Source organism: Triturus cristatus, chromosome 8 (assembly GCF_964204655.1).
Source record: "Triturus cristatus chromosome 8, aTriCri1.1, whole genome shotgun sequence".
NCBI classification, from domain to species: domain Eukaryota; kingdom Metazoa; phylum Chordata; class Amphibia; order Caudata; family Salamandridae; genus Triturus; species Triturus cristatus.
In genome coordinates, this window is record NC_140591.1 from 50,450,540 (window position 1) to 50,476,178 (window position 25,639).

The 25,639-nt window shown below is 47.5% G+C and overlaps 1 protein-coding gene across 2 annotated transcripts in view; it reads right to left on the reverse strand.

Annotated features, from left to right (window-relative positions):
• LOC146800039 (uncharacterized) overlaps positions 1-25,639 on the reverse strand; it is a 161,155-nt gene that overhangs the window by 42,772 nt on the left and 92,744 nt on the right. For both annotated transcript variants that reach the window (XM_085620946.1, XM_085620945.1), the window contains exon 5: positions 22,571-22,666. In XM_085620946.1, coding sequence (XP_085477072.1) covers positions 22,571-22,666 — 96 coding nt within the window. The remainder of the gene's footprint in view (positions 1-22,570; positions 22,667-25,639) is intronic.

The window sequence follows — 25,639 nt, forward strand, 5'->3', positions numbered from 1 at the left end:
TTAAAATAGCTTCCCTGGTCACTTGTACTGGCAGCAATAGAACGGACCAGCACAGAGGCATATGTGCTCATGAAGCTATGTCCACACATGTAGTATAGTGCATCCTGGCTTAGGGCTCTAAGCCCTGCTGTAGGGATGACTTCCCTATACTGCATGTAGTGTCTGTGGGCATGGCACACAGGGAGGTGTGCCATGTCGTGTTTTTGTCCGCACCAAGACACACAGCCTGCAGTAGCAGTCTGTTTGGTGAGCAGTCCTATAGGGTGGCACATTTCGTGCTGCAGCCCTTAAGGACACTCTTTAGCCTCCTTCCCCTAGATACAGGGGTTCCATTTACTAGGGACTTACAGGGAGTGCTAAAGGTACCAACAACTGTAGTTTTGGGAAAGAGATGTGGCACTGGGGACCTGGTTAGCAGGAAACCAGTGCACGTATGCATGCATGTATGCATGTGTGTGTATATATAGATATATATATATATATATATATATATATATATTATCTACTGGCGGTCGCCAGTAGATAGTTATAGTTAGGACCGTGTTTCCATAGGAAATCCGCAACATTCTATTTGGAATAACTTTGGCGCCGGTTGACGAATCCTCGCAATATTTTCAAAATAGGTGGGGCGCTCTGCTCCGCTCCTACCCTGAAAGTCTCGGGGTGATTCGTCAAGCGGGGGCCGAGAAAAAAGGGGGGTCCCAAAACGCGTTTTCCCCATGCATTTTTCCATAGGACCTTTAGTCGAAGGTACAGCCCGAACGGCTGAACAGAATTACTTGAAATTTGGCAGAGAGGTAGTCCTCAGGTCAGGCATGTGCCTTTTGCAGGTCTGGTGTCAATCTGTTCAGTAGTTCCTGAGAAAATCAAAGGTAAAATCATATATATATGTGGGCGGAGCCTAACCACACATCTCATCCTGAGATCTGATTGGCTGTCAGCACTTCCTCCAAGAAGTGTTGGCAGCCATCTTGGGACCAATATACATGATAGCACCTCATTAAAAAGCATTGCAGTTAATAGAAGGTTTTAAGACTTTAGTTACATTATAAATCATTTGTTGATGGTACCAGACTCATTTTAGGAATTGTGGTATGTTCTAAGGTGATTTCACCATGTGAAAAAGCCTTCTGCTGGGATATCATGATTGAGAGAAAAATATTTTCTCATGCTTTTCCCACAGAGGTTTGGAAGGTGATCTATAAGCTAAACTGAGAGCTTATTTTCTGTAAATTCACATTATCTTTCTCAGTCATGTGAGAATGAAGTCTGACATTCTCAGTAAAACATGTACATCCAACAAGGGCAGAGACTATCAGTTGATTCCTTTGTGTTCTACTGCAGCTTCCCAGAGTGTTCCAAAGAACAACTAGAGCGCTAACAGTCCTACTTATGATAAACGTATGGCACACCTGAAGCCATCTTGCTTGGATTAAAGTGGTAACTCTTAAAACATTTAATTTAAAAAGGAAAAAAATGAGGGGGTTCATTTTTCCATAAAAAGTATGATTAGTGCTGCAGAAAGAAAAATTAGGGCACATTTTGAGTGACTTCTCAAATCCTCTTCTATTTCATTAAAAAATTCTGACATGCAGACTGAAACATGCACTTTCAATACCAGCAGCAGTTTTCCCTGGTGAGCAGTAGCTTTACTACAGTGATCTAATGAGCAAAAAGAGTGCTAACATTCAGAATTTATGGCAAATGTGTGACACATCTGAATGCTTTCTTGATGGAATCAAATAAAAAACTGAAAGTATTTCCTACTGAGGAGACTGCAGTAAATGAGGAAATTAGGAAACTTCATAACAAATAAGTCTCCCAAGATGGCCACCAGAGACAAAAGAGCCCAAATGTAGCCCAAATATCACCCAGATGTAGCCCAAGTATAGCCCAATGACAGAATGTCCCAGAGTGTTCTTAAAAACAACTAGAGCGCTTACTGTCTTCATTATGACAAAAGTATGGCACACCTGAAGCCATCTTGATTGGAATAAACTGGTAACACTTAAAACATTTAATTTAAAAAGGAACACAATGAGGGGGTTCATTTTGCCATAGAAATTATGATTAATGCTTGTTAGACCTGTCAGCCCTTTGGGTGGTCCCTCCTCATCATTATTTATTTTGTCCCACTTTTGCCTCAAACCCTGTTTGAATTTTTCCTTTTTGGGAACCACCAGACTTTTTAGTGTTGCTACAGATTCAGGGAGCCATTTTAGCTACCCCTGAAACTTCTGTCTGAGGGCCTGAAGCACAAAATGGTGGCCTCCTGTGACATCACCAGCATCCACTGGAACCTACCAGCACCTTCCAGAACCTTCCAGGAGATTCCAGAACTGTGTGACAGTTGGAAACCGTTTAGAATGTTGGGAGGATAAGAGAGTGAGTTGGCAGTTGGAGCTGGCAGTTGGCACCTGACTGGTGAAGAGAGAGGAGCACAACAGTGAAGGAGGAAGGAGTGAAGCAGCAGGGGTGGAAACTTGTGCCTGGAGTGGGATCCATAAACCCACCCTTGATACTTGTCCCTACTGATGGATCCCAGCCTATAGCCCTGTGTGGGAAGAAGACAGAAGAAACTCATCCTAAGGACCTGGACAGCAGGAACAGGCCTTAGAACCAAGAAAGCAGCAAGATCCTGACCTGGAGACTGGTTTCCCTGGAGTCCGGCGTCGAGTAGCCTGAAGACCTGGAGCCCGAGGTGGAGGAGCGGCGCTGACTGAAGTAGCAGACGTCGTACCCGGAGCCGCCTGAGGTCGTGAGAGGGCGCCGACGGAGGTCGTGAGGAATACCAGAGGTCGAGGAGGAAGTGAACCGAGGTCGAGCGAGCGGCGTCATCGGAGGAGTGAAGTCCGCCCTCCGGAGTCATCGGAGACCGAGGTAGAGGAGCACCGGAGGTCGGGAGTGAGGATCGCACTCCGGAGTCGCCCGGAACCTGTGAGGAGGAGCACCGGAGGTCGGGGGTGAGGATCGCACCCCGGAGTCGCCGGAAGTCGACATCGAGGCCAGGCCGGCCGACGTCATCGGAGCCGAGAGCGCCATCGGACCGGAGCCGCCCGAAGTCGACATCGTGAAGAGACTGCCCGACGTCGTCGAATCGGAGGTAGAGATCGAACCGAGGCCGCCGACATCGGACCGGAACCGCCTACCGGCGTCGTCAAAGAACTGACATTGTGCCGAGGCCGCCGAGACCGAACCGGAACCGCCTCACGGCGTCGACCCGACTCCAGCGGCGTCGGAACACCAGAAAAAGGGCAGTAAGTGGAGTAGAGGGCGCCTAAGGCCCTGTGGAGACCTGAGAGACTGCTCTAAGGGGCTAGGGAGGTGCTGAAACCCACCTGACTGTGCCTGGGGTGAACTGGGACTAACCTAGAGAGGTTGTGTGGAGAAGGAAAGCCAGGGCATTGGTATTCCCCCCCTTTGATCTACCTCAGCTTAGGCCTCAGCCTTGTCCCAGCCAGGGAGTAGCCCCCCTCAAGCCTTCCACAACCCTACAAGCTGTGCCTGGGCCAAATCAGCCCTTAAGAATTGAAGTGTCATCTGATTACATGAGTGTTGCTGTATACTTTTAATTATTTATTGGGGATACTGTATTTATTGAGTTTTTACCTATTTATTGCTGCACTGTATTTATAGGTCCACAGGACTTGTTGGTGTACAGTATTTATTGGTACAGTATTTATTGGTACAGTATTTATTACCTCAAAGTATTTAATTGTCTGTATATATTGCACTTGTATTTACGTCCTGTTATTTATGATCACCCCTATTTATTTCAGCGAACAGCAAATATTTATTTGACCTGCTCTATTTAAGAATTTGTATATTGTGATTGTTATTTATTTTCCCAATCAGCAACTAAGAGAAAAAGATAAAGAAGAATATTTTCATAATTTTTACGGTGTAGAGTCGTTTTTGGAACGGATGCACGCATGGTTATTGTATGGGTATATTGTATGCTTAGCACTGCGCCTGTTTCCTGACCACTCGAGCCAAGCTACCACAGTGTGTCGGGAAGGTCCACCACCACCCTGCGGAGTGGGAGTGGGCAGTTTCCAACATAAGTTGGTGTTCAGTGGTGGGATAGAGCTGTGCCTACATATACTCAACAATAACTGTGGGTAGTCCATAGGCCTACACCGGGAGTTTTCTCAAAGCGGCCTTCCTAATTGTGGGTTTTTGTTTTTTCCAAATTTACTCTGGTGGTGGGAGGAGGTATTATTAAAGGTACCCCCCTGCATTGTTACTGCACAAAACCTGTCCTCTAACCTGAGTGGGCAAGATGGAGTTTGTACTAGAAAATCTAGAAACGTACACTGTGGCCCAACTCAGGGAGTTTTGCCAGCGGGAGGGGGTGTACTGTCCCCCAGGAGCAAAGAAGGGTGCACTCCAAACCAGCTTAAGGGCTTGGGGGGAGGCACGCAGGGAAAGCAAGGCTGAGGAGGAAGACAGGGATGGAGAGCCTGACCCCGAGGGGGCTGAGATGTACCAACCTGAGGTGGGGAACCTGTCAGCAGGGCCCAGGACACTTTCTAGGAAGGGCAGCACTGTCTCTAGCGGGGGCTTATCCAGCGTGGAGTTAGCAGATCGGAGAGAGAAAAGACAGCTCACATGGGATTTAGCAAAGCTGGAGAAGGAGAAGGAGGAACAGAGGTTGGCTCATGAGACGGAGAAAGAGAGGATGGCTCATGAGATAAGACTGAAAGAGATAGAGCTTCAGATCCTAAGAATTGGAGCACCAACTGTTCCTAATGGTGGCAGCAAAGACCAAGAAATCACCAGGGAATCCAAACCTTACCTGCCAAAGGACATAGTAGCTAGCTATGGGGCGGGTGACGACATCGCCAAGTGGCTAGCAGCCTATGAGGTCTCGTTGAGGGCCCATGGGGTTCCAGTGAAGTATTGGGGAGGAGGATTGTATAGGTACATGCCTCCAGCTGGTAGGGATGCTTTATTGGCCCTCGAAGAGGACGAGCAGACCCACTACCCCACCATGAAACTGGCGCTCATCAGAAAGTTTGGACTAACACCTGAAAAGTACAGACAGAAGTTCAGGGGTAGTCACAAACTGGGCACACAGAATTGGGTGGACTTCCTGGACTATGCAAAGAAGGCACTGGAAGGTTGGATTCAGGGCAGTGAAGTAAGGAACTACGAGGAGCTGTTTGACCTAGTACTGAAGGAACACCTACTCGAGAAATGTTTCCCTGAACTGCGGCAACACCTGGTGGATAGCAAGCTGACCAGCCCCCGGAAGCTTGCTGAGGAGGCGGACATTTGGGCTAGTACCCGGGTGTCCACAAGGGGGACTGGAGGGGATACTCAAAAGGCCGGACAGGGCGCCCCCCAGAAGAAAGAAGGAGGGGAAAAGAAAAAGGAGTTCTCCAAAGGCCCCCAAAATAACTTCCAAGGGAAGGGAACAGGATTCACCTCTAAGGCTAACCCACCCAGAAACCCTAATCCTGGCCAGAGTCAGCAGCCAAGGGTTGTCCATTGCTATGAGTGCGGTGGCGTTGGACACTATAAAGGAGATCCGAAGTGTCAGAAACGATCACCCCCTCCCACTGGAGGAAAGCCCCCCGGAGTAGCTAGTGCAGTGCTCGGGGAGGAGATGCCCTTAACTAAGGGAAGGGAGTGGGCGGGTGTCACTTTAGTGTCCCTGGGAGAACGGGAGATGGTTCCTAAGATCCAGGTGCCCGCAAATACCGCAAAGTATGGGCAATGGGTCACCATCAACGGCCAAAGAGGGGAGGCTCTGAGAGACACAGGAGCCAGTATGACTATGGTGCGTAGCCAACTGGTGTCTCCAGAGCAGGTAATTCCCGATGTACTCCACTCAGCCGCGATGGCTGACGGCAGAACAGGTCACTATCCAGTGGCCGAGGTTCCCTTTGAATGGGGGGGGGTTGCAGGTTCACTTCGAGTTGCCGTAAGCCCTGCCGTGCCAGTCGATTGTCTGCTGGGCAATGACATGGAGCACAACGCTTGGAAGGAGGTGGAATACCGGACTCACACCGAGATGCTGGGTACACCTGACTGGGCCTGTGTTAGCACAAGGTCCGAGACCACCCGAAGAGGGAGTTCATTCCGGCTGGAGCCTGGAACAAAGGCCCAGCCAGCTGCCAGTCAAGGGAAGAACCGAGGACAGGAGGAGCCTGCCTCGGCGTCTCCACCCCGTAGGACGGATAGGCCACCGGAGGTGGTGGGCCAGGAGTCTGCGGAGGGGGACGTTACCAACCTGGAGGACTTACCCATCCCGGCCGAGTGGCACGTGGAGGGACGGCCGTCCAGGGAGGAATTCTGCCAGGGCCAGAGGGAGTGCCCTACCCTTGAGGGGCTGAGGCGACAGGCCGAAGCCCAGGCGGCAGGGAACGTTGAAGGGAACTACAGTGTTTACTGGGAGGATGGCCTCCTCTACAGTGAACCCAAGGCACCCCTACATGGATCGTCACGAGCCTTGGTAGTCCCTCAACGTTATCGAGCCTTCCTTTTAGAGTTGGCTCACGAGATCCCCTTGGCAGGACACCTGGGGCAAGACAAGACCTTCGCCCGTCTTGTCCCACACTTTTATTGGCCTCAGATGAAAGTGTCGTCCGATACCTACTGCCGGACATGTGTGTCTTGCCAAGCCAGTGGGAAAACAGGGGTGAAGCTGAAAGCTCCCCTGGAACCACTTCCTGTCGTTAGCACCCCCTTTGAAAGGGTGGGCATCGACATTGTGGGTCCATTAGATCCACCGACTACAGCTGGTCACAGGTTTATCCTGGTTCTGGTGGATCATGCCACACGGTACCCAGAGGCAATACCTCTGAGGACCATAACAGCACCTGTTGTGGCTAGGGCCCTGATGGGAATCTTTACCCGAGTGGGTTTTCCCAAGGAAGTTGTGTCCGACAGGGGGACCAACTTCATGTCAGCGTATATGCGGGCAATGTGGAAGGAGTGTGGAGTGACATACCGGTTCACCACTCCTTACCACCCCCAGACCAATGGTCTGGTGGAGAGGTTTAACAAAACCTTAAAAGGCATGATCAGAAGTCTGCCTGAAAGCCTGCGGAGGAAATGGGACGTCCTCCTACCCTGTTTACTTTTTTCCTACAGGGAAGTGCCACAGAAGGGAGTGGGCTTCAGCCCCTTCGAGCTTCTGTATGGGCACCCTGTACGTGGACCTCTTAACCTGGTGAGAGACGGATGGGAAAGAACTCCCAGAAAGCTTCCCCAGGATGTGGTGAGCTACATGCTGGCCTTCCGGAGCCAAATGGCTAAGTTGTGGAAGCAAGCCTCTGACAACTTGGAAGCCAGCCAAGCAGTGATGAAGGCGTGGTATGACCACAACGCTCACCCGGTGGGGTTGGAGCCTGGCCAGAAGGTGTGGGTGATCGAACCAGGAGAGCTTAGTGCCCTCCAGGATCGCTGGTCAGGACCCTTTGAGGTGTTGGAGAAGAAGGGTAAGGCTACCTACTTGGTGGACCTGAAGACCCCTCGTCAGCCCCTGCGGGTGCTGCATGCCAACCGCCTCAAACCCCACCACGAGAGGCCCGAAGTCATCTTGATGATGGTGACTGACGGAGGAGAGGACGTGGAAAGCGAGCCTCTCCCTGATCTGTTTGCGTCTCAGGAAAAGGATGGGTCGGTGGAGGGAGTGATTCTCTCCCCATCTCTAACTCCTGAACAGCAGGAGGACTGTCGCCAGGTCCTGGGGCAGTACTCTTCGTTGTTCTCCCTTGTCCCGGGTAGGACTCACCTGTGCGTCCATGACGTGGACACAGGAGACAGCCCACCTGTGAAGTCCAAGATCTACCGGATGTCAGACAAGGTGAAGGCCAGCATTCATAGTGAAGTCACTAAGATGCTGGAGCTAGGAGTGATCGAACCTTCTAGCAGCCCCTGGTCCAGTCCGGTGGTGTTAGTACCAAAAGCTGCACCACCGGGTGCCCAACCAGAACTGAGGTTCTGTGTGGACTACCGGGGACTGAATTCAGTGACAAAGACTGATGCTCATCCGATCCCTAGGGCGGATGAATTAATTGACCGGCTGGGAGCTGCCCAATATCTAAGTACCTTTGACCTTACTTCGGGGTACTGGCAGATCTCTTTGACTGATGGAGCAAGGGAAAGGTCAGCCTTCTCCACGCCCAATGGCCACTACCAGTTCTGTGTGATGCCCTTTGGGCTCAAGAACGCACCTGCCACGTTTCAGCGCCTGGTAAACCAGATCCTCACCGGAATGGAGAGTTTCTCTGCTGCTTATCTGGATGACATAGCCGTCTTCAGTAACAGCTGGGAGGATCACTTGCGTCACCTGCAAGCTGTTCTCCAGGCCCTGAGACAAGCTGGATTGACGATCAAGGCCAGCAAGTGCCAGATCGGGCAGGGGTCGGTAGTGTACCTTGGACACTTGGTGGGTAGGGGAACGGTGCAACCCCTCCAGGCGAAGATCGAGGCCATCATGGCCTGGGAACCCCCCAAGACACAGACTGAGGTCCGAGCATTTTTGGGCCTCACGGGATACTATCGCCGCTTCGTGAAGGGGTACGGTACCATCGTAGCCCCTCTCACGGAGCTCACGTCCAAGAAACAACCTCGACGGGTAGTCTGGACGGAGGCTTGTCAGCAAGCCTTTGAGAGATTGAAGAAAGCCATGTGCGAGGCCCCGGTCTTAAGGGCCCCAGACTTTTCCAAGGAGTTCATTGTCCAGACAGATGCATCAGAACATGGCATTGGGGCAGTGTTATCGCAACTCAACGAAGAGGGTCTGGATCAACCCGTGGTCTTCCTATCCAGGAGACTACTTCCCAGGGAACAGAAGTGGAGTGCAATAGAGCGTGAAGCCTTTGCAGTGGTATGGGCTCTGAAGAAGTTGCGGCCATACCTGTTTGGCTCGCACTTCCTAGTTCAGACCGACCACAGACCCCTTCGTTGGCTGATGCAAATGAAGGGGGAGAATCCCAAGTTGTTGAGGTGGTCTATTTCCCTACAGGGGATGGACTTTCAGGTGGAACATCGGCCTGGAGTGGACCACGCCAATGCAGACGGTCTCTCAAGGTATTTCCGCCTTAGGGATGAGAACTCCCAAGGGGTTGGGTAGCTCTCCCCACTTTCAGCTGGGGGGGACGCGTGTTAGACCTGTCAGCCCTTTGGGTGGTCCCTCCTCATCATTATTTATTTTGTCCCACTTTTGCCTCAAACCCTGTTTGAATTTTTCCTTTTTGGGAACCACCAGACTTTAGTGTTGCTACAGATTCAGGGAGCCATTTTAGCTACCCCTGAAACTTCTGTCTGAGGGCCTGAAGCACAAAATGGTGGCCTCCTGTGACATCACCAGCATCCACTGGAACCTACCAGCACCTTCCAGAACCTTCCAGGAGATTCCAGAACTGTGTGACAGTTGGAAACCGTTTAGAATGTTGGGAGGATAAGAGAGTGAGTTGGCAGTTGGAGCTGGCAGTTGGCACCTGACTGGTGAAGAGAGAGGAGCACAACAGTGAAGGAGGAAGGAGTGAAGCAGCAGGGGTGGAAACTTGTGCCTGGAGTGGGATCCATAAACCCACCCTTGATACTTGTCCCTACTGATGGATCCCAGCCTATAGCCCTGTGTGGGAAGAAGACAGAAGAAACTCATCCTAAGGACCTGGACAGCAGGAACAGGCCTTAGAACCAAGAAAGCAGCAAGATCCTGACCTGGAGACTGGTTTCCCTGGAGTCCGGCGTCGAGTAGCCTGAAGACCTGGAGCCCGAGGTGGAGGAGCGGCGCTGACTGAAGTAGCAGACGTCGTACCCGGAGCCGCCTGAGGTCGTGAGAGGGCGCCGACGGAGGTCGTGAGGAATACCAGAGGTCGAGGAGGAAGTGAACCGAGGTCGAGCGAGCGGCGTCATCGGAGGAGTGAAGTCCGCCCTCCGGAGTCATCGGAGACCGAGGTAGAGGAGCACCGGAGGTCGGGAGTGAGGATCGCACTCCGGAGTCGCCCGGAACCTGTGAGGAGGAGCACCGGAGGTCGGGGGTGAGGATCGCACCCCGGAGTCGCCGGAAGTCGACATCGAGGCCAGGCCGGCCGACGTCATCGGAGCCGAGAGCGCCATCGGACCGGAGCCGCCCGAAGTCGACATCGTGAAGAGACTGCCCGACGTCGTCGAATCGGAGGTAGAGATCGAACCGAGGCCGCCGACATCGGACCGGAACCGCCTACCGGCGTCGTCAAAGAACTGACATTGTGCCGAGGCCGCCGAGACCGAACCGGAACCGCCTCACGGCGTCGACCCGACTCCAGCGGCGTCGGAACACCAGAAAAAGGGCAGTAAGTGGAGTAGAGGGCGCCTAAGGCCCTGTGGAGACCTGAGAGACTGCTCTAAGGGGCTAGGGAGGTGCTGAAACCCACCTGACTGTGCCTGGGGTGAACTGGGACTAACCTAGAGAGGTTGTGTGGAGAAGGAAAGCCAGGGCATTGGTATTCCCCCCCTTTGATCTACCTCAGCTTAGGCCTCAGCCTTGTCCCAGCCAGGGAGTAGCCCCCCTCAAGCCTTCCACAACCCTACAAGCTGTGCCTGGGCCAAATCAGCCCTTAAGAATTGAAGTGTCATCTGATTACATGAGTGTTGCTGTATACTTTTAATTATTTATTGGGGATACTGTATTTATTGAGTTTTTACCTATTTATTGCTGCACTGTATTTATAGGTCCACAGGACTTGTTGGTGTACAGTATTTATTGGTACAGTATTTATTGGTACAGTATTTATTACCTCAAAGTATTTAATTGTCTGTATATATTGCACTTGTATTTACGTCCTGTTATTTATGATCACCCCTATTTATTTCAGCGAACAGCAAATATTTATTTGACCTGCTCTATTTAAGAATTTGTATATTGTGATTGTTATTTATTTTCCCAATCAGCAACTAAGAGAAAAAGATAAAGAAGAATATTTTCATAATTTTTACGGTGTAGAGTCGTTTTTGGAACGGATGCACGCATGGTTATTGTATGGGTATATTGTATGCTTAGCACTGCGCCTGTTTCCTGACCACTCGAGCCAAGCTACCACAGTGTGTCGGGAAGGTCCACCACCACCCTGCGGAGTGGGAGTGGGCAGTTTCCAACAATGCTGAAGAAAGAAAATGAGGGCACATTTTGAGTGACTTCTCAAATCCTCTTCTATTTCATTAAAAAATTCTGACATGCAGACTGAAACATGCACTTTTAATACCAGGAGCAGACTTCCATGGTGAACAGTAGTTTTACTACAGTGATCTAATGAGCAACTAGAGTGCTAACATTCAGAATTTATGGCAAATGTGTGACATATCTGAATACCTTCATGATGGAATCAAAGTACAAAACTGAAAGCATTTCCTACTGAGGAGACTGCAGTACATGAGGATATTAGGAAACTTCATAACAAATAAATCTCCCAAGATGGCCACCGGAGACAAAAGAGCCCAAATGTAGCCCAAAATCACCCAGATGTAGCCCAAATATAGCCCAATGACAGAAGTGTGCAAAACATTTATTATTTTGTGTTTTTGCAGTGTTATATAGTGCAGACTTGTCAGGTATTGGAGTGCTTTACATGAGCATTGGTTACATCACACAAGAACAAATTCATTTTGGTTGTAGACATGGGGAGACTAAGTGATTTGACCAGAATCACAGAATGTCGAGCTGAAGCAGAAACTCCAACCTGGTTCCCCAGTTGCAAAGTCTGCAGTTCTGGAAGTAACACCACATCCTCTCCCCCAAGTGCAACATTTAATCAAGTGGTCAACTGGATAAAAAAACATAAAGATAACAAATAATTTAAAAGTGCTTTGTCGCTATTTGAAAATTCAGAAAATATGTCCTTATTTTAGTCTTTTAGAGCACTAACCATAATTTTGATGCCAATAAGACCCTCTCATATATATAATTTCTAAAGTAAATGCTCTAGGTATTACAGTTTTGATTACATCAAAATGACGTCAGGCGTTCCACACTTTTGTAATAAATATAGAATGTTAGCAATCTAGTTGTTCATTAGGATACTGTTGAGAGGCAGAGGCCAGGGGCACGGACTCTGAAAATTGAAGGCAGGTAGGAGGGTGCAAAGGCAACACTTTAACCACACTGAGCAGGCAGGAAGGGCCGTGGCAGCACAACAGACTATGGAGGGCAGTGGAAAGGGGGGCAGGGGCAACAAACCAACAATACAGGACTTGCAAGAGAGGCTGTGGCAATGTAATAGACCATTGTGGGCAGAAGGAAGAGGCAATGGTAGTACAACCATACATGCCAACAGACCCGATTCAGCCAGGAAACGTCCAATGTTTTTAAGCTCAAATGGGCTTTATTTGATCTGTCTCCTGTCTACAATCTCCTCTTTTTCAATGTAACTCAAAGGGGAAAATCAATACCCCAGTTTTTTTTCAAAATCTCCCTCTTACCAAGTTCAAAATGTTCGCAAGTATGGTACATTGGATCATGGAAGGAAATGGGGTAGGGACATGGACTTGGATAACAGAGGACAGGAGGGACATGGAGAGGTGCACCAAACTGACCCTGCAGGGCAGGCATCAGGGTTTGCAGCAGCACAATACACCACACAGGGCATGCGGGACGGGAGTGCAGCACAACAATCCATAGAAAGCAAGAGGGAGGGGACAGGACCATGCACATGGATAACAGAGAACAGAGGATAAAGAGGCAATGTTAGCTAGCTGACCATAATGGACAGACAGGAGAGAAAGCTGCAGCATAACAGACCATAAAGGGCAGGAGGGACGGATCAGGGGCATTACAATGGAACAGACAAGCCAGGAGGGAAGGAGTAGGGGTCTGCACATGTAAACAGAGGGCTGGGGGCAAGGGGGCAGGGCAGGAGCAGCAAGATAGCCATGGAGGTCAGGCAGGATGGGCACTAGAAGCAAGACACACCATGAAGAGCAACAGTGAGACTGTGATGGCATACACACAGACCATGGAGGGAAGGTGGGAGGGGGTCAGGGGCAGCTAACTGACCACACAGGGAAGGTGGGAGGGCCATGGCAGCACAGAAGACCATGCATGGCAAGTGGGAGGGTTAGTGGCAGCACAATGGCTATGATGGGCAAGAAGGAGGGTGCAGGGGCATGCACAAAGGACGATGGAGGATAGAAGGGAGGGTCAGGACCTGTGCACAGACAAGAAAGTTCAGGGGAAGGGGCCTCACAACAGACCGCACGGGGCAGGCAGGAGGAGCAGTTGCAGCACAACAGACCAGGGAGGGCAGAAGCGTGTGGCAGTACAATGGACCATGTAGGACAGGAGGAAGAGGATAGGGGCATGGCATGTGGACAGGCAGGGTGGAGGTGGCAGGGACAGGTTACACTCATCTGACAATGCTAGGCAGGTGGGAGGGGAGTGGCAGCTCAACAGAACACTCAGAGTAGATAGGAGTGGCAGGTCCATGGAACATGGTGGGCAAAAAGGATGGAGCAGGGGCATGCACAAAGACATCGGAGGGCAGGGGGAAGGAGAATAGGGGCAGCAAGCTAAGCACAGAGTTTAAGCAGGAGGTCAATGATGGGGCATAGAATTGGGCAATGGAGGGCAGGAGGAGTGGACTGGTACATCATTCTAAATTGAGGGCAGTGGCAGCACATCAGACCATGCATGGCAGGAGGGAGGAGGCCAGTGCATGGATTCACACAGAGGATAGGGAGGAGGGGGATGGGGCAGCAAGCTAACTGTTCAGAGAAGGCGGGTATTAGGAACTTTATTGTTTTTAAAACGTGTGTCTGTGCGAACTACTTAAAATATGAATAAGTATGCAGCATAATCTCACTTTTATTCAGGAAGAAGAGGACGTTTGTGACTGTGACTCTGGGCTCACTTGGCAGAAACACCCCCTGACCCTCCACCCCCTATCGCAAAATGTAATGCCCGTGAAAAGGGTAGGTGAACACAGTGTTATATAGAACATAGTCCTGAGAGCACGATTGAAAATGAATACTAGATATAGTGTATGGTATAAACTATGCACCAAAAAGTGTGATATAAGATGAACCGGGCGTGAAATATAATATGCAATAGATTGTGCGCAATGACAGATTCATTGGAGAGCGCGCGATAGCACAGGCACTAGCGCGTGCTATGCGATATGCGCCTTGGAGTGTAATATGCACAGGGCAGTGTTGTGTAACCTAACTAGTCTCTAAAGTTGTAATATAAAATATGTGCTGGGGAGTGTAACGTTGCATATGCACTGTGACAAAGATATGGATCCCAGATTGTAACATGTATGGCATAGCACTGTGCGTTATAACATAGGCATCGAGGAAGGCACGTTAGATGGGGCAATATAACCCGTGCGAAGACAAGTGTGGCATGACATATTCACGGGGTGGTGTTACAGTGCACATGTGTGAGAAAGTGCCATCTTTCTTGCATGGTATGCCCCCACTTTTTGCTAAATTGCTGAATGAACTTCGATTGAGTGTACCCTGGGTTCCTGCCAATCAGGTGCCCAGGGCCTATGTTCCTTCCTTAAACCACACAAACTCCCAATTGGCAAACCCTAGCCACATGTCAGCCCCTAGTAAATGGTACCCTAGGTACCCAGGGCCTTGTGGCCAGGGAAGGCCTCTAAGGGCTGCAGCACTCATTGTGCCACCCTCAGAGGCCCTGTACCCTTACACACACACTGCCCTTGCAGGCTGAGTGTCTGGGTGCAGGACAAAACAAAGAGTCGACATGGCACACATCACTGTGTACCATGCCCATCACCTACACTACCAAGGCATATGTCAGCCACCCCTCTAGCTGGGTGCATTACGCCTATGGTGTGGGCACAGGAGCAGGAGCCCTGTGCCCCTACAGTACCCGGGTCCATTCCTGGGCACTGTAAGTGCAGTGCTGTCATTTAAGAGTACATGGTGCTGAGAGCTTGTCAAACACGAGCTCCACAGCACCATATTGGCACCACTGAAGCCTGGGAAGTTTGGTATCAAACTTCTCAGCACATTGAACCCACACTGATGCCAGTGTAGGATTTAATGTACTAAGCACCCCAGAGGGCATCTTAGAGATGCCCCCTTACAGCTAACTTACAATCCACGTCTGCTCTGAGGCTGCCCAGGCTGCCACACAGCAGACACGTTGCTGGACCCCTGGGTGGGAGAGCCCCTGCTCTCCCGGGCCTGCAACAATGCACATCCTGGGTGAGGTGAGAAATCTCCTCCCCCAGGATGAGCAAAGGGAAGCTTCAAAGGCAGGCCGCCATTTGGAGTTTTCCCAGGCCACTGCAACCCCCCACTCTGGCGGGAAGCTAGGGCGGAAACCCCATACAAGGACAGGGGATATGCCAGCCTGCCCACCCCACCCCTCAGGTGGGGGAGGCGAGGTGAAGCACATCTCCGGGCTCTCGCCATCTTGAAGATGGGAGGCCCTACCCTATCAGGATTAGGCTACTGCCCCCCTCCCACAGGAGAGAGGCAGGATAGGGGGTGTACCCACCCCAGGACAAGGACCCATTGGTCCCTGGCCTTCACCTACCTGTAACGCCCCTAAATCTAGTATTTAGGGGCACCCTGAACCTTCCTTCCGGAGATTCCAGATAGAAAATTACAAGAAGAGCAAGAAGAACAAAGACCTGCCCTGCAGCTGCTAAAAAGAGAAGAAGACACCAACTGCTTAGGCCCCAGCCCTACCGGCCTGTCGACTCTCGAACCTGCACCAGCGGGGCATCTCTCGTGGCCAGCAACCTCACCAACCCCGGAGGACCTGGCTACCTTTTGGCTCTAAGCCCCTGGGACTCCCATGAGTAGAGGCTCTACTCGAGAAACCTATTCCTAACTCCTGGCAGCAGCCCGGAACCGCGGACCCAACACACTCTGCACCAGTCAAGCCTGGCCAGTACCGGAGTGGACAAAGACCCTGAGGACGACCCCACGGCGACTGTGACCCCGAGTCCGGCACCCAAAGACCCCCCTCGACATCCTGGACGAAGCCTGCAGCCTCAGAACCGAGTGCCACCCCAGCCGCGATCAACCAGAGGGTTAGATTCCCGACGTCAAAAGGCACCCCTGCACCCGGCGCCCTGCGGCCCCCTGTGCCCAATCCCGGGGTACCCACCTAACCTACAACTACCCAACTTACCCCTCGAAGTGGTGGTGGCACCGGAAACATCCTCGTCCCCGAGCCTGCAGCCTTTTTCCAAACCGGAACATTCCCATTGATTTCCATTGAGCGCCTGAAGGCTAAAAAGCACCCTGCACCCAGCCGCCCGAGTGGCCCTGGCAGTGCCCTCTCTACACTAACCTACTTCCCCACTTGCCCTGAGTGAGTGACCAGGAGCCCAGCTCCCACAGCCGCGTGGCTTGCCAGACAGCAGCCACCAACCAAGGCCCCCCTATCCCTCATAGGATAACATTGGGCCTAACTCTCTCTGCACCCGGCCGTCCTGAAACCGCTGAGGGTGAACCAACTGTACCTACCTGACACTGGGGGACCCCTGAGTCCATGCCCGGAATTTCAACTCTGCCAGTCGAGTACTTACCCGTAAACCGCTAACTTCATTTTCCTCATAGGGTAACATGGACTGGCTTTTTCTTCAAAAATCTTCTAAGTGTGAACTTTTCAAAACTGCAAAAATTCACCAAAAATCAGCCAAGTGACAAAAACGAATTTACTCACCTGCTCCTAGGTGAGCTCCCAGTGCTGGATCTTGGTGCCCAGCCCTCACAACTATACTTACCTCTAACTCATTTTTCTCCCATAGGAAACCATTGTCTGCTTTTCTCTGAAATTTCTTCTAAGTGTCTATTTTTGCAAATTTGAAATATTCTTTTAAAATCGTACCATTTCTGCAAACGAAATTACTTACCTGCTTTTGATAAGGACCCCAGTCCTGGGTCTAGGCACCCAGTCCTGGACTACTAAAGTAACGATAAAGTACTCTACCTGCAATGTGAATTTCTTGCCATAGAGATCCATTGAATGTTTTCTTTGAAATATTTTCTAAGTGCTAACTTTTGAAATAGCTAAATATTATTTAAAAATCATTACAGTTATTAAGTCGACTTTCATCACTTGACTCTGAATACTGACCCCAGGCTGGTTCTAGGAGCCAGACCTGGAATTCCAAAAGTAATCTGAAAAAGTAATTTATTACAAATAACCTGAATTTACCATTGAGCTCAATGCATTGTTATGTTTAGGAAATAGGATTGTTTATTGCAACCAACTGTGACTGTTTACACAAATTTATTGTTTAAGACAAAAGTATTTATATTCAACCTCTCATTCTGAGAAAGTATATTTTTACTCCCTTTGTGGTTCTAAAAATAAAACAAGCATATATTTTATATATACAAACCATTGGCCTAGAGTTCAGTTATTGAGTGTGTGAAACCATTTGCTGACTGAGTGTGTACAATAAATGCTTTACACTGTCCTCTGGTACTGCCTTACTGCTCGACCAAGCTACCACTTTTGAGAGTAAGGTCATACCTAACTTTGACCTCTATCAGCCTCTGGGGGACTGTGGACTCTGTACACCCTGTACCTATTAGGGAACAGTATATACAGAGCCACTTTCTCACAACATGGGCTAGAGAGTGTCATAGCATATGCACTAGCTAGTGGAATACAACACAGAGGTGTGTGGCACTCAGCAGGCAATGGTGGGTGTAACACAGCATTGGGCTCTGCCAGGAGCGTGCTGTGACTCTCAAGTGATGTTCGTCCCCTTTCCAGAGAGTAAAATAAAAAGTATTACACATCTGGCAGTGGATGTGTGTTTTATTAACCGTGAGGGGGGTTTCTTGCATAGTTTGTCGAATTTGTCGAATCCCCTTTGAATGGCTTGGTGTGCATGTGTATTAAATGTGCCCGTCAATAGCTACCCATGTTTGTATAAATAAACGACAAGGGTGTCTACCGGGATTAGGCACGGTGGGCATCAGACATGTCAGAGCTTCACTAGTGGTGTAAATACATTCCACGTGGATTCATTGTATGCATAGTCGCCTTTTAATGAATATCAGGCAAATCGTCATGGTGATAGGTACGTACGGTTTGTCCAGCATGCCCTAGGTGTGTCTATAAATATATATTTTTTAAAAATAATAAAAAGCAGTGGCCGGCCCTGGGGATTGGGGTCAAAAGAATATAATAAGGAGACAGGCCCTGGGGGATGGGGTCATCAGGGCCAATAAATTAGAATAAGAAGGGGAACCACACAGCCCCCCTTCTTAAAAAATAAAATAAATAAAAGACTGGCATCGTGCCGGAGGCCACGCCCCCTCCTTGCAGCACTCTGCAAACGCGCCCCCTGGCGAGTTGTAAGTTGGGGAATTAATTCCTCTTCAATACTGAGGGTCCCTGAGGGTCAACTAGCCCAACAGGCATCTCCAGTATGCGCCAGGGAGCTGCGCTGCAGACAGGTGTTCTGAGGCCAAGCCCCTTTTTACACCTCTCTGCAACGCAGCTCTGTGGCGCTTACTGGAGGTACTTAGTGGTCTAGTTTGTCCCTAGGGACCCTTAGGATTCAAGGGGACTTAATCTCTCAACTTAGAACAGCCACAGGGCGCGTTTACACAGTGGTGAAGGGAGGGGACGGGGCCTGAGGTGATGAGGTGACGTGTGCATTACAGCATCTAGCTGAACTTCGGGGGAAATAGGAGCGTGATCTAGGCAGAGCTATCCCGGAGACGACCTGGGCACAGTTAGTGAGACGGGCTTGGAAGAGCACGAGAAACGCACGATTCCAGCTGGTGCACTTCTACATACTCCACAGAGCATACCTGACGCCTGGGAAAATCCAGAAATATTTTAAAGTTGAGGTGGCGGCATGTCCCAGATGCCTGAGAACGGGGGTGGAACTGGATCATATGCTGTGGTCTTGCCCAGCGCTGGGGCTTTACTGGACAGAGGTGGGAGATACCCTGAATGAAGTAACAGAGAGAGGACTGGAGTTTGATATGGCTGTTAGTATACTGCACTGGTTCCCACACACGCCCAAAACTAAAATCACGAACAAATTCGTAGACATGGGCCTTCTACTAGCAAAACGAGAAATTACGAAGAGGTGGAAGGCAACAGTGGGGCCCACTGGTAAACGATGGAAGGGGGAACTTCTTAAATGGGCCACTAGCGAGGGCGCGCTGCGGTATCAATGGGCTCATAGGCGCAACGATGAAAAGGCGCTAGAGGCGGCAGCTGCGTGGGAGGCGCTAGTGCAGGCACTGCGAAATTATGAGCCAGGCGCGGAGGAAGATGACAGCCCCGAGGTTGAGGGGGTGCCCCCGGAGCACACTGGGCACATCACATAACTTGACAAATTGGTATTCCTTGGGCTGTACGACATTAGAGGGCAGGCATGGCCGCATGCGTTGCTGAGGAGGACTGAGGGAGGGGGAGGGAATTTAGAAGTTTCTTAGGGGTTAAGGGTAGAGGTTTTGTTATGTAGCTTATTGGTTTATGCGTTGTATAGACCGGGAGGGAATTTTATGGCCCTGTCTTAGGTATTGTATACTTAGCTGGGGGCTTGTGCTTAATTTGCAGAAAGTATGGTGAAACAAATTGTGTAAGGTTTTACATGTGGTTGTGCAAAAACCAATAAACTATGTTTAAAAAAAAAAATGAGGTGACGTGTGCAAACACGCACTATGGCACGTTTTAAATTGGGGATATAATTTCCCTTCAATACTGAGGGCCCCTGGGGGCTAACTAGCCCACCAAGTGCTTCCAGTAAGCGCCACTGAGCTGCATTGCAGAGAGGTGGTCCAGGCTGTGCCACTTTTTACACCTTTCTGCAACGCAGCTCTGTGGCACTTACTGGAGGTACCTAGTGGGCTAGTTGGACCCTAGGGACCCTCAGGATTCAAATGAACTTAATCTCCCAACTAAAAACGGACACAGGGCGTGTTTACGCAGTGGTGAAGGGAGGGGACGGGGCCTGAGTTAACGTGTGCAAAAACGCCCTGTGGCCTGTTTTAAGAGGTAGTTTTAATCCCCCTGCCCTATTATATACTAGGGGCTTACATAGGAGGTCATGCTAATCACAGGGGGACCCCACCACATAATGTTCCCTAGTGTATGTAGGTGTTTTCACTGTATTCTAAGTGTCTTTTAACATAGCACTGGCTCTAGGACTGGTTAGTCAGACTCAGTTACCACCAGTATCCGTCTGAAAAAGTTGAGGGTACAGGATGATTTTGCAACAAGGCTTCTTTCTGCTCTTCTTTTTGTTCTTTCTGCAAGTTATCCTTCTTCCTGCACTTTTCTTCATCTTTGAGGACTTCTGTTGCTTCTTTCTGCACTTCTTTTTTTTCTTTCTGTGCATTTTTTCTTCTTTCTTCACATGTCCTATCTCTGTAGGCATAGTTAGAAATTAGCATTTAAAAAACCTTAGAAATTCACTGAAAAAACCATAGGTTTCAGGGGTGTTATAGTTAGCTGGACTTTTCACTTGTACAAAACCATTGACCATCATGAGTGATGTCACTGACCATGTCATGAGTGATGTAATATGTGACGTCATCAGCAGTGCATTGCGGGCGCGCGAGTTATAGTTAGCTGAACTAACTATAACGGGGGAATTTCAATGGTTTTGTACAAGTGAAAAGTCCAGCTAACTATAACACCCCGGAAACCTATGGTTTTTTCAGTGAATTTCTGAGGTTTTTTAAATGCTAATTCCTAACTATAACGTGCCTGAAACCTATGTTTTTTTTGTGTGAATTTCAAAGGTTTTTTAAATGCTAATTTCTAACTATGCCTACAGAGATAGGACATGTGAAGAAAGAAGAAAAAATGCACAGAAAGAAAAAAAAGAAGTGCAGAAAGAAGCAACAGAAGTCCTCAAAGATGAAGAAAAGTGCAGGAAGAAGGATAATGGTTTTTTCAGTGAATATATATATATATATATTATCTACTGGCGGTCGCCAGTAGATAGTTATAGTTACAACCTAGTTTCCATAGGAAATCTCAAAATTCTATTTTGAATAACTTTGGCGCCGGTTGACGAATCCTCGCGAAATTTTCAAAACTAATGGGGCGCTCCGTTCAGCTCCTACCCTTGAAAGTCTCGGGGTGATTCGTCAAGCGGGGGCCGAGAAAAAGGGGGGGGGGGTCCCAAAACGCGTTTTCCCCATGCATTTTTCCATAGGACCTTTAGTCGCAGCTACAGCCCGAACGGCTGAACAGAATTACGTGAAATTTGGCAGAGAGGTAGCCACAAGGTCAAGGAAGTGCCTTTTCTGACGTCATCAGCAGAGGATTGCGGTCGCGTGAGTTATAGTTGCCTGCCCTAACTATAACGAGGGGAATTTCATTGGTTTTGTACGAGTGAAATGTCCAGCTAACTATAACGTGTGAAACCTATGCTTTTTTAAGTGAATTTGCAAGGTTTTTTAAATGCTAATTCGTAACTATAACGTGTGTGAAACCTATGGTTTTTTCAGTGAATATATATATATATATATATATATATATATATATATATATATATATATATATATATATATATATATATATATATATATATATATATATAAACGTGATCAAGGCACAAGCTGAAACGCGTGGTTTCCTGCAATTAAATATTTCACAAGCATACGTGATGTGTCCGAGTACGTCTATGCAGAACGGAGTTTATATATATATATATATATATATATATATTTATTGCTGGTCATCTCCTGACCAAGGGTCCAGGTAAAAAGAGATATTTGTCCTTCACTCTAGAATCAGCTGCTACTGTCAGTCATAAAATAGTCTAAGAGCGAATTGGTGTCATCCTTGACAGAGGTGGTGTATACATTTGGTATACCCCTCAGTCAGAGTCTTCAGTTTTGCAGGTGGCAATCTGAAACGCAATCATCACAGAAAGAGGACTCCTATGTTATGAAGTACATGTGGGATGGGGAGAGAGATACCATAGAACAGGCAGGAAGGAGGTGAAACCACACAGGAACAAGACGAACAGGGCACGATGGCACAGCTGCAATGGGCAGGGAACAACCACTGAAAGTGCAGGCTGACTTACAGATCTACTAAATAAGTAAACAAACAGGAACTGCAAAGCTGCATTCCAATTTACCCTCTATCTCTGGCTGATACAAGGGATGTGAACTATAGCAACAAAGAGTAATAGCAATGTGGGATACAGTTATGGTCAGTCAGTTATACGAGCAACCCAGGCAGACATGTTTCTCAAACAGGCCCCATGAATACATGATAAAAAAAAAAGAATTCAAGGATGAGGGGAAATACAACAAATGAATCACAAAGTAGTAACTAGGCAAAGTAAAGTCAGGATGGGATGAGAAGAAGGCAATAATTAATGAACGTAGAAGTAAACTATCCTAACGCAGGTTTAGAGGAGGTCACTCGCATATACTATTTACAAGGATGCCATTTACTTGCTTTTAAGACTATCAATGCTTCCTTTCATCTCAGAGTGCAGTTGATCTCGCTCCTTTTTAGTGTTTGCTGAATTAAGATCTATGATAATCAGCCTTCTCTGTAAGACTGTCTAAAAAACGTTTGGAAACGTAGTAAGATTGGGAATACATTTTAATCATCGGTTTTATGCCATGATCTCATATGACTCACCTGTGTTTCCTTGTTCATTGTCTGACTCCTGCTTGAAAAGTGTTTTGTTTCCATCACTAAAGCTCTGTGAAATCACAGACGTAGCAACGATAGGACCTGCAAGAAGCACAGAATAATAGGAACAATCCTTTGAAACACTGACTGGTGACTATACATAATGTAATGTAATATGCATGGGTGGGATCCATGTTATTTCACATGAGTCATTTATCACTTACTTTACACAACTGTGTGCATGGGACATCAAAATACACACCTGCTTCACATAGATATTGGAAGACTCTCTTGCTTTAAAGAGTATAGTAAATCACTGCTGCGTTTCCTGCTTATGCTTATCAGGGCTCAAAAAATCCACTCGCCCACTGCCCACTTGCTATGGTGAGCCAGATTTAATCAGGACGAGCTATTTTTAGAATCTACTTGCCCGTTCTGGCAAGCTGACAACAGGTGTTCTGCTTGCTCACAAAGAGTGAATAAGAAATAAAGATGCCTTTAAATCTTGTCACATTCTCTCAGCTCTCAGAGACACAGGTAAAAAGTCAGTTTGTCTTCTTACATTTACTTTTCTTTCTGTGACTGAAGTTAGAGGATTTTGTTAAGTGAACTATCAGACAATTGTGCTGTGCAAAGCATGTGAAATGAAAAGTTGTAAGATTTCAGGCTTCTTTTTTCAAACACCACACTAAAATTAGCTAATAAATTAAATGAACTTTTCAAACATCTCAAATATATTTCACTAGTTACAAAAAACACATTTTTGTAATTCTGTGGTGAAAAAAAAGATTCTTATAAGATCAAAGCAAATCAGAACACTTTACTTGGTGATGTGTACAGTTTAAATATTTTTGCTGTAACCCCATTTCCAAATATTTGTTATGCTCTAAATAGCTTCATTAGTAAAACTGCATGTTAGTGGGTACGTTTAGTGGGACAGTGCACTACCACATCATGCGTTAGTAATATATTTATGAAAAGGGAGTTTTTAATCATGAACTGGGAAATATTCCTGCTCCTGCCCAGATGACAATGCTGTTAATGAACTAAGAGGCAAGCCAGGGATCATGTGTAGCCTGTGTGTGGGTTTGATTCTTATTATACATGGAGCAAACGTTTATTCTAGAAAATAAAGTTTTCTTTTACAGCAGAAATAGTGTACTTGCATATTTGAAGGTTCTCTCATGTGATAATCAAGAAAAAGGCGGCCCCAGAAGACATAATATTTGCCTAGGATCGCACAATTTGAGACCAGTTCACGGGTGATGTACATTACAGTTAGATCGAGTAGATTATTCAAGTTACTAAACCCGAAGGTCTAGCAACATTGCTATCATTTTCAAACCCTGCTTATGTTAGTTAGTACAAGCAATCCTGATAAAACAACCCAGATTAGAAGTTAACATTTCTGCCTGGCCTTTTTCAGTGATGTGGAATTCCTATAGCCCGACGCCCGGGACATATTGTTTGGGGTCAAGGTCAACAAGTTTTCATGTGTATTTTGTCCTTGGGACATGTAGGCCCAACCCCCTGCAGCACAAACCCTTTGGCTGCCAGTTTACAGTACCACATTATGTATCAGGAAAGGGCAATGTCTGTAGTTAATTTAATATTTGTGTACATGTGTTAATGCTGTTCAAGCTTGTATTTATAGGTTCATTAATGTAAAGACTTTATTATTAGGGTGAGCACTGTAAGCAAATGTTGTAAGAGCGGCCTGCACAACTGATGGTGGTTCCAGTATAAATGTGTACACACGTTTTCAAAGTTTAGTAATATGAGGCTATGTATAATGCTCCCAGAATGCTCTCTGATTATATGCAAATATTTGCAGAAGCCTGAAAGCAAGAGTGATGATTCTTTGCTTGCAAAATAAAAGGTTCACAAAAAAAAATGCAAGTAGGAAAAAAAACATTTTGTTAAAGTACTGTAAGATTTTAGGTTCCATATCTTTGCAGCATAATTTAGGAACATGTTGATGAATGCTTGTATTTCCCAAAAATATTCATATTGGAAAATCAGTGTAACCAGTTTAAATACAATTCTGGGAAACAAAAATAAACAAGAATTGGCAAAGCCAGTAGGTCTGAAATTGGTGGTCAGCCGTTTGGTTGTCAACGTGTGACTTGTTTAGGCATGGTTTTTGTAAAACCTGATCGGTGTGGGAGTTGCTGGGCCCTCATTATTCTAACAAGAATTGGCAAAGCAAAAAAAAAAGTTTGGTCTCAAAAAGCAAACATTGTCACAGCAGTTCCGGGCATTGAACAAAACTACTTTGTGTGCCAATATACTCCTTGTAAAAGAGCAGAATACTGTCACTTACGGTGAGGCCAGCTGGAGAGAGACAGAGAGAGATTTATTAAACACAAAAGGTCATGGTTAACGCCAGGCCTATTTAGAGGCCCAATTATTAAAGAAAGTCTCAAAAGTGCATCCATGGTATATATCCTTGAATTAAGTGCATAATATATATATATTTATTTATTTATTTTTACGTGAATTTACAGAAGTCGGCCAAGAAATAGTACTTCTAGAAAATATTTGTGGATTGCATTTTACCATAAGCAAATGTACATGTGTAGATTACCTCATGTGAAAATCTGACTGTTTCAAGCTCACTTTTCCACCAACCACTTTTTTTCCAACCCTGGAAGAAGTTTTACGTCTGCCACTATCAGGAGTACATTTCCAAACTTTTTCAGTATTGGAAAAGATTAGAAAAGAGTTGGTGAAAACCCTTAAAACACATGCAAGTTAGTAGGTTTGCACAGACTCAAAATTGGATTCCAACCCTTGAACTATTGCTTACCACTACCTTCAGACCCAGTATGTAGACCTGCAGAAAAGTAGCAACATAAGGGAATTGCTATTATTCAAACCCTACTATGTTACGATCCCTGGCATAATTAGAGAGGCTATATCAGAACTCTTATAGAAGATTGCTGTCGGATTTTGTCGCCGCATTACATGGTCAAAAGGGACAAGTGGATTTTGTTACAGGACAAGTAGATTCATGAAGCAACCTGCCCCATGGACAAGTAGATATTTTATTAAATTCCACACCCCTGTTTTTAC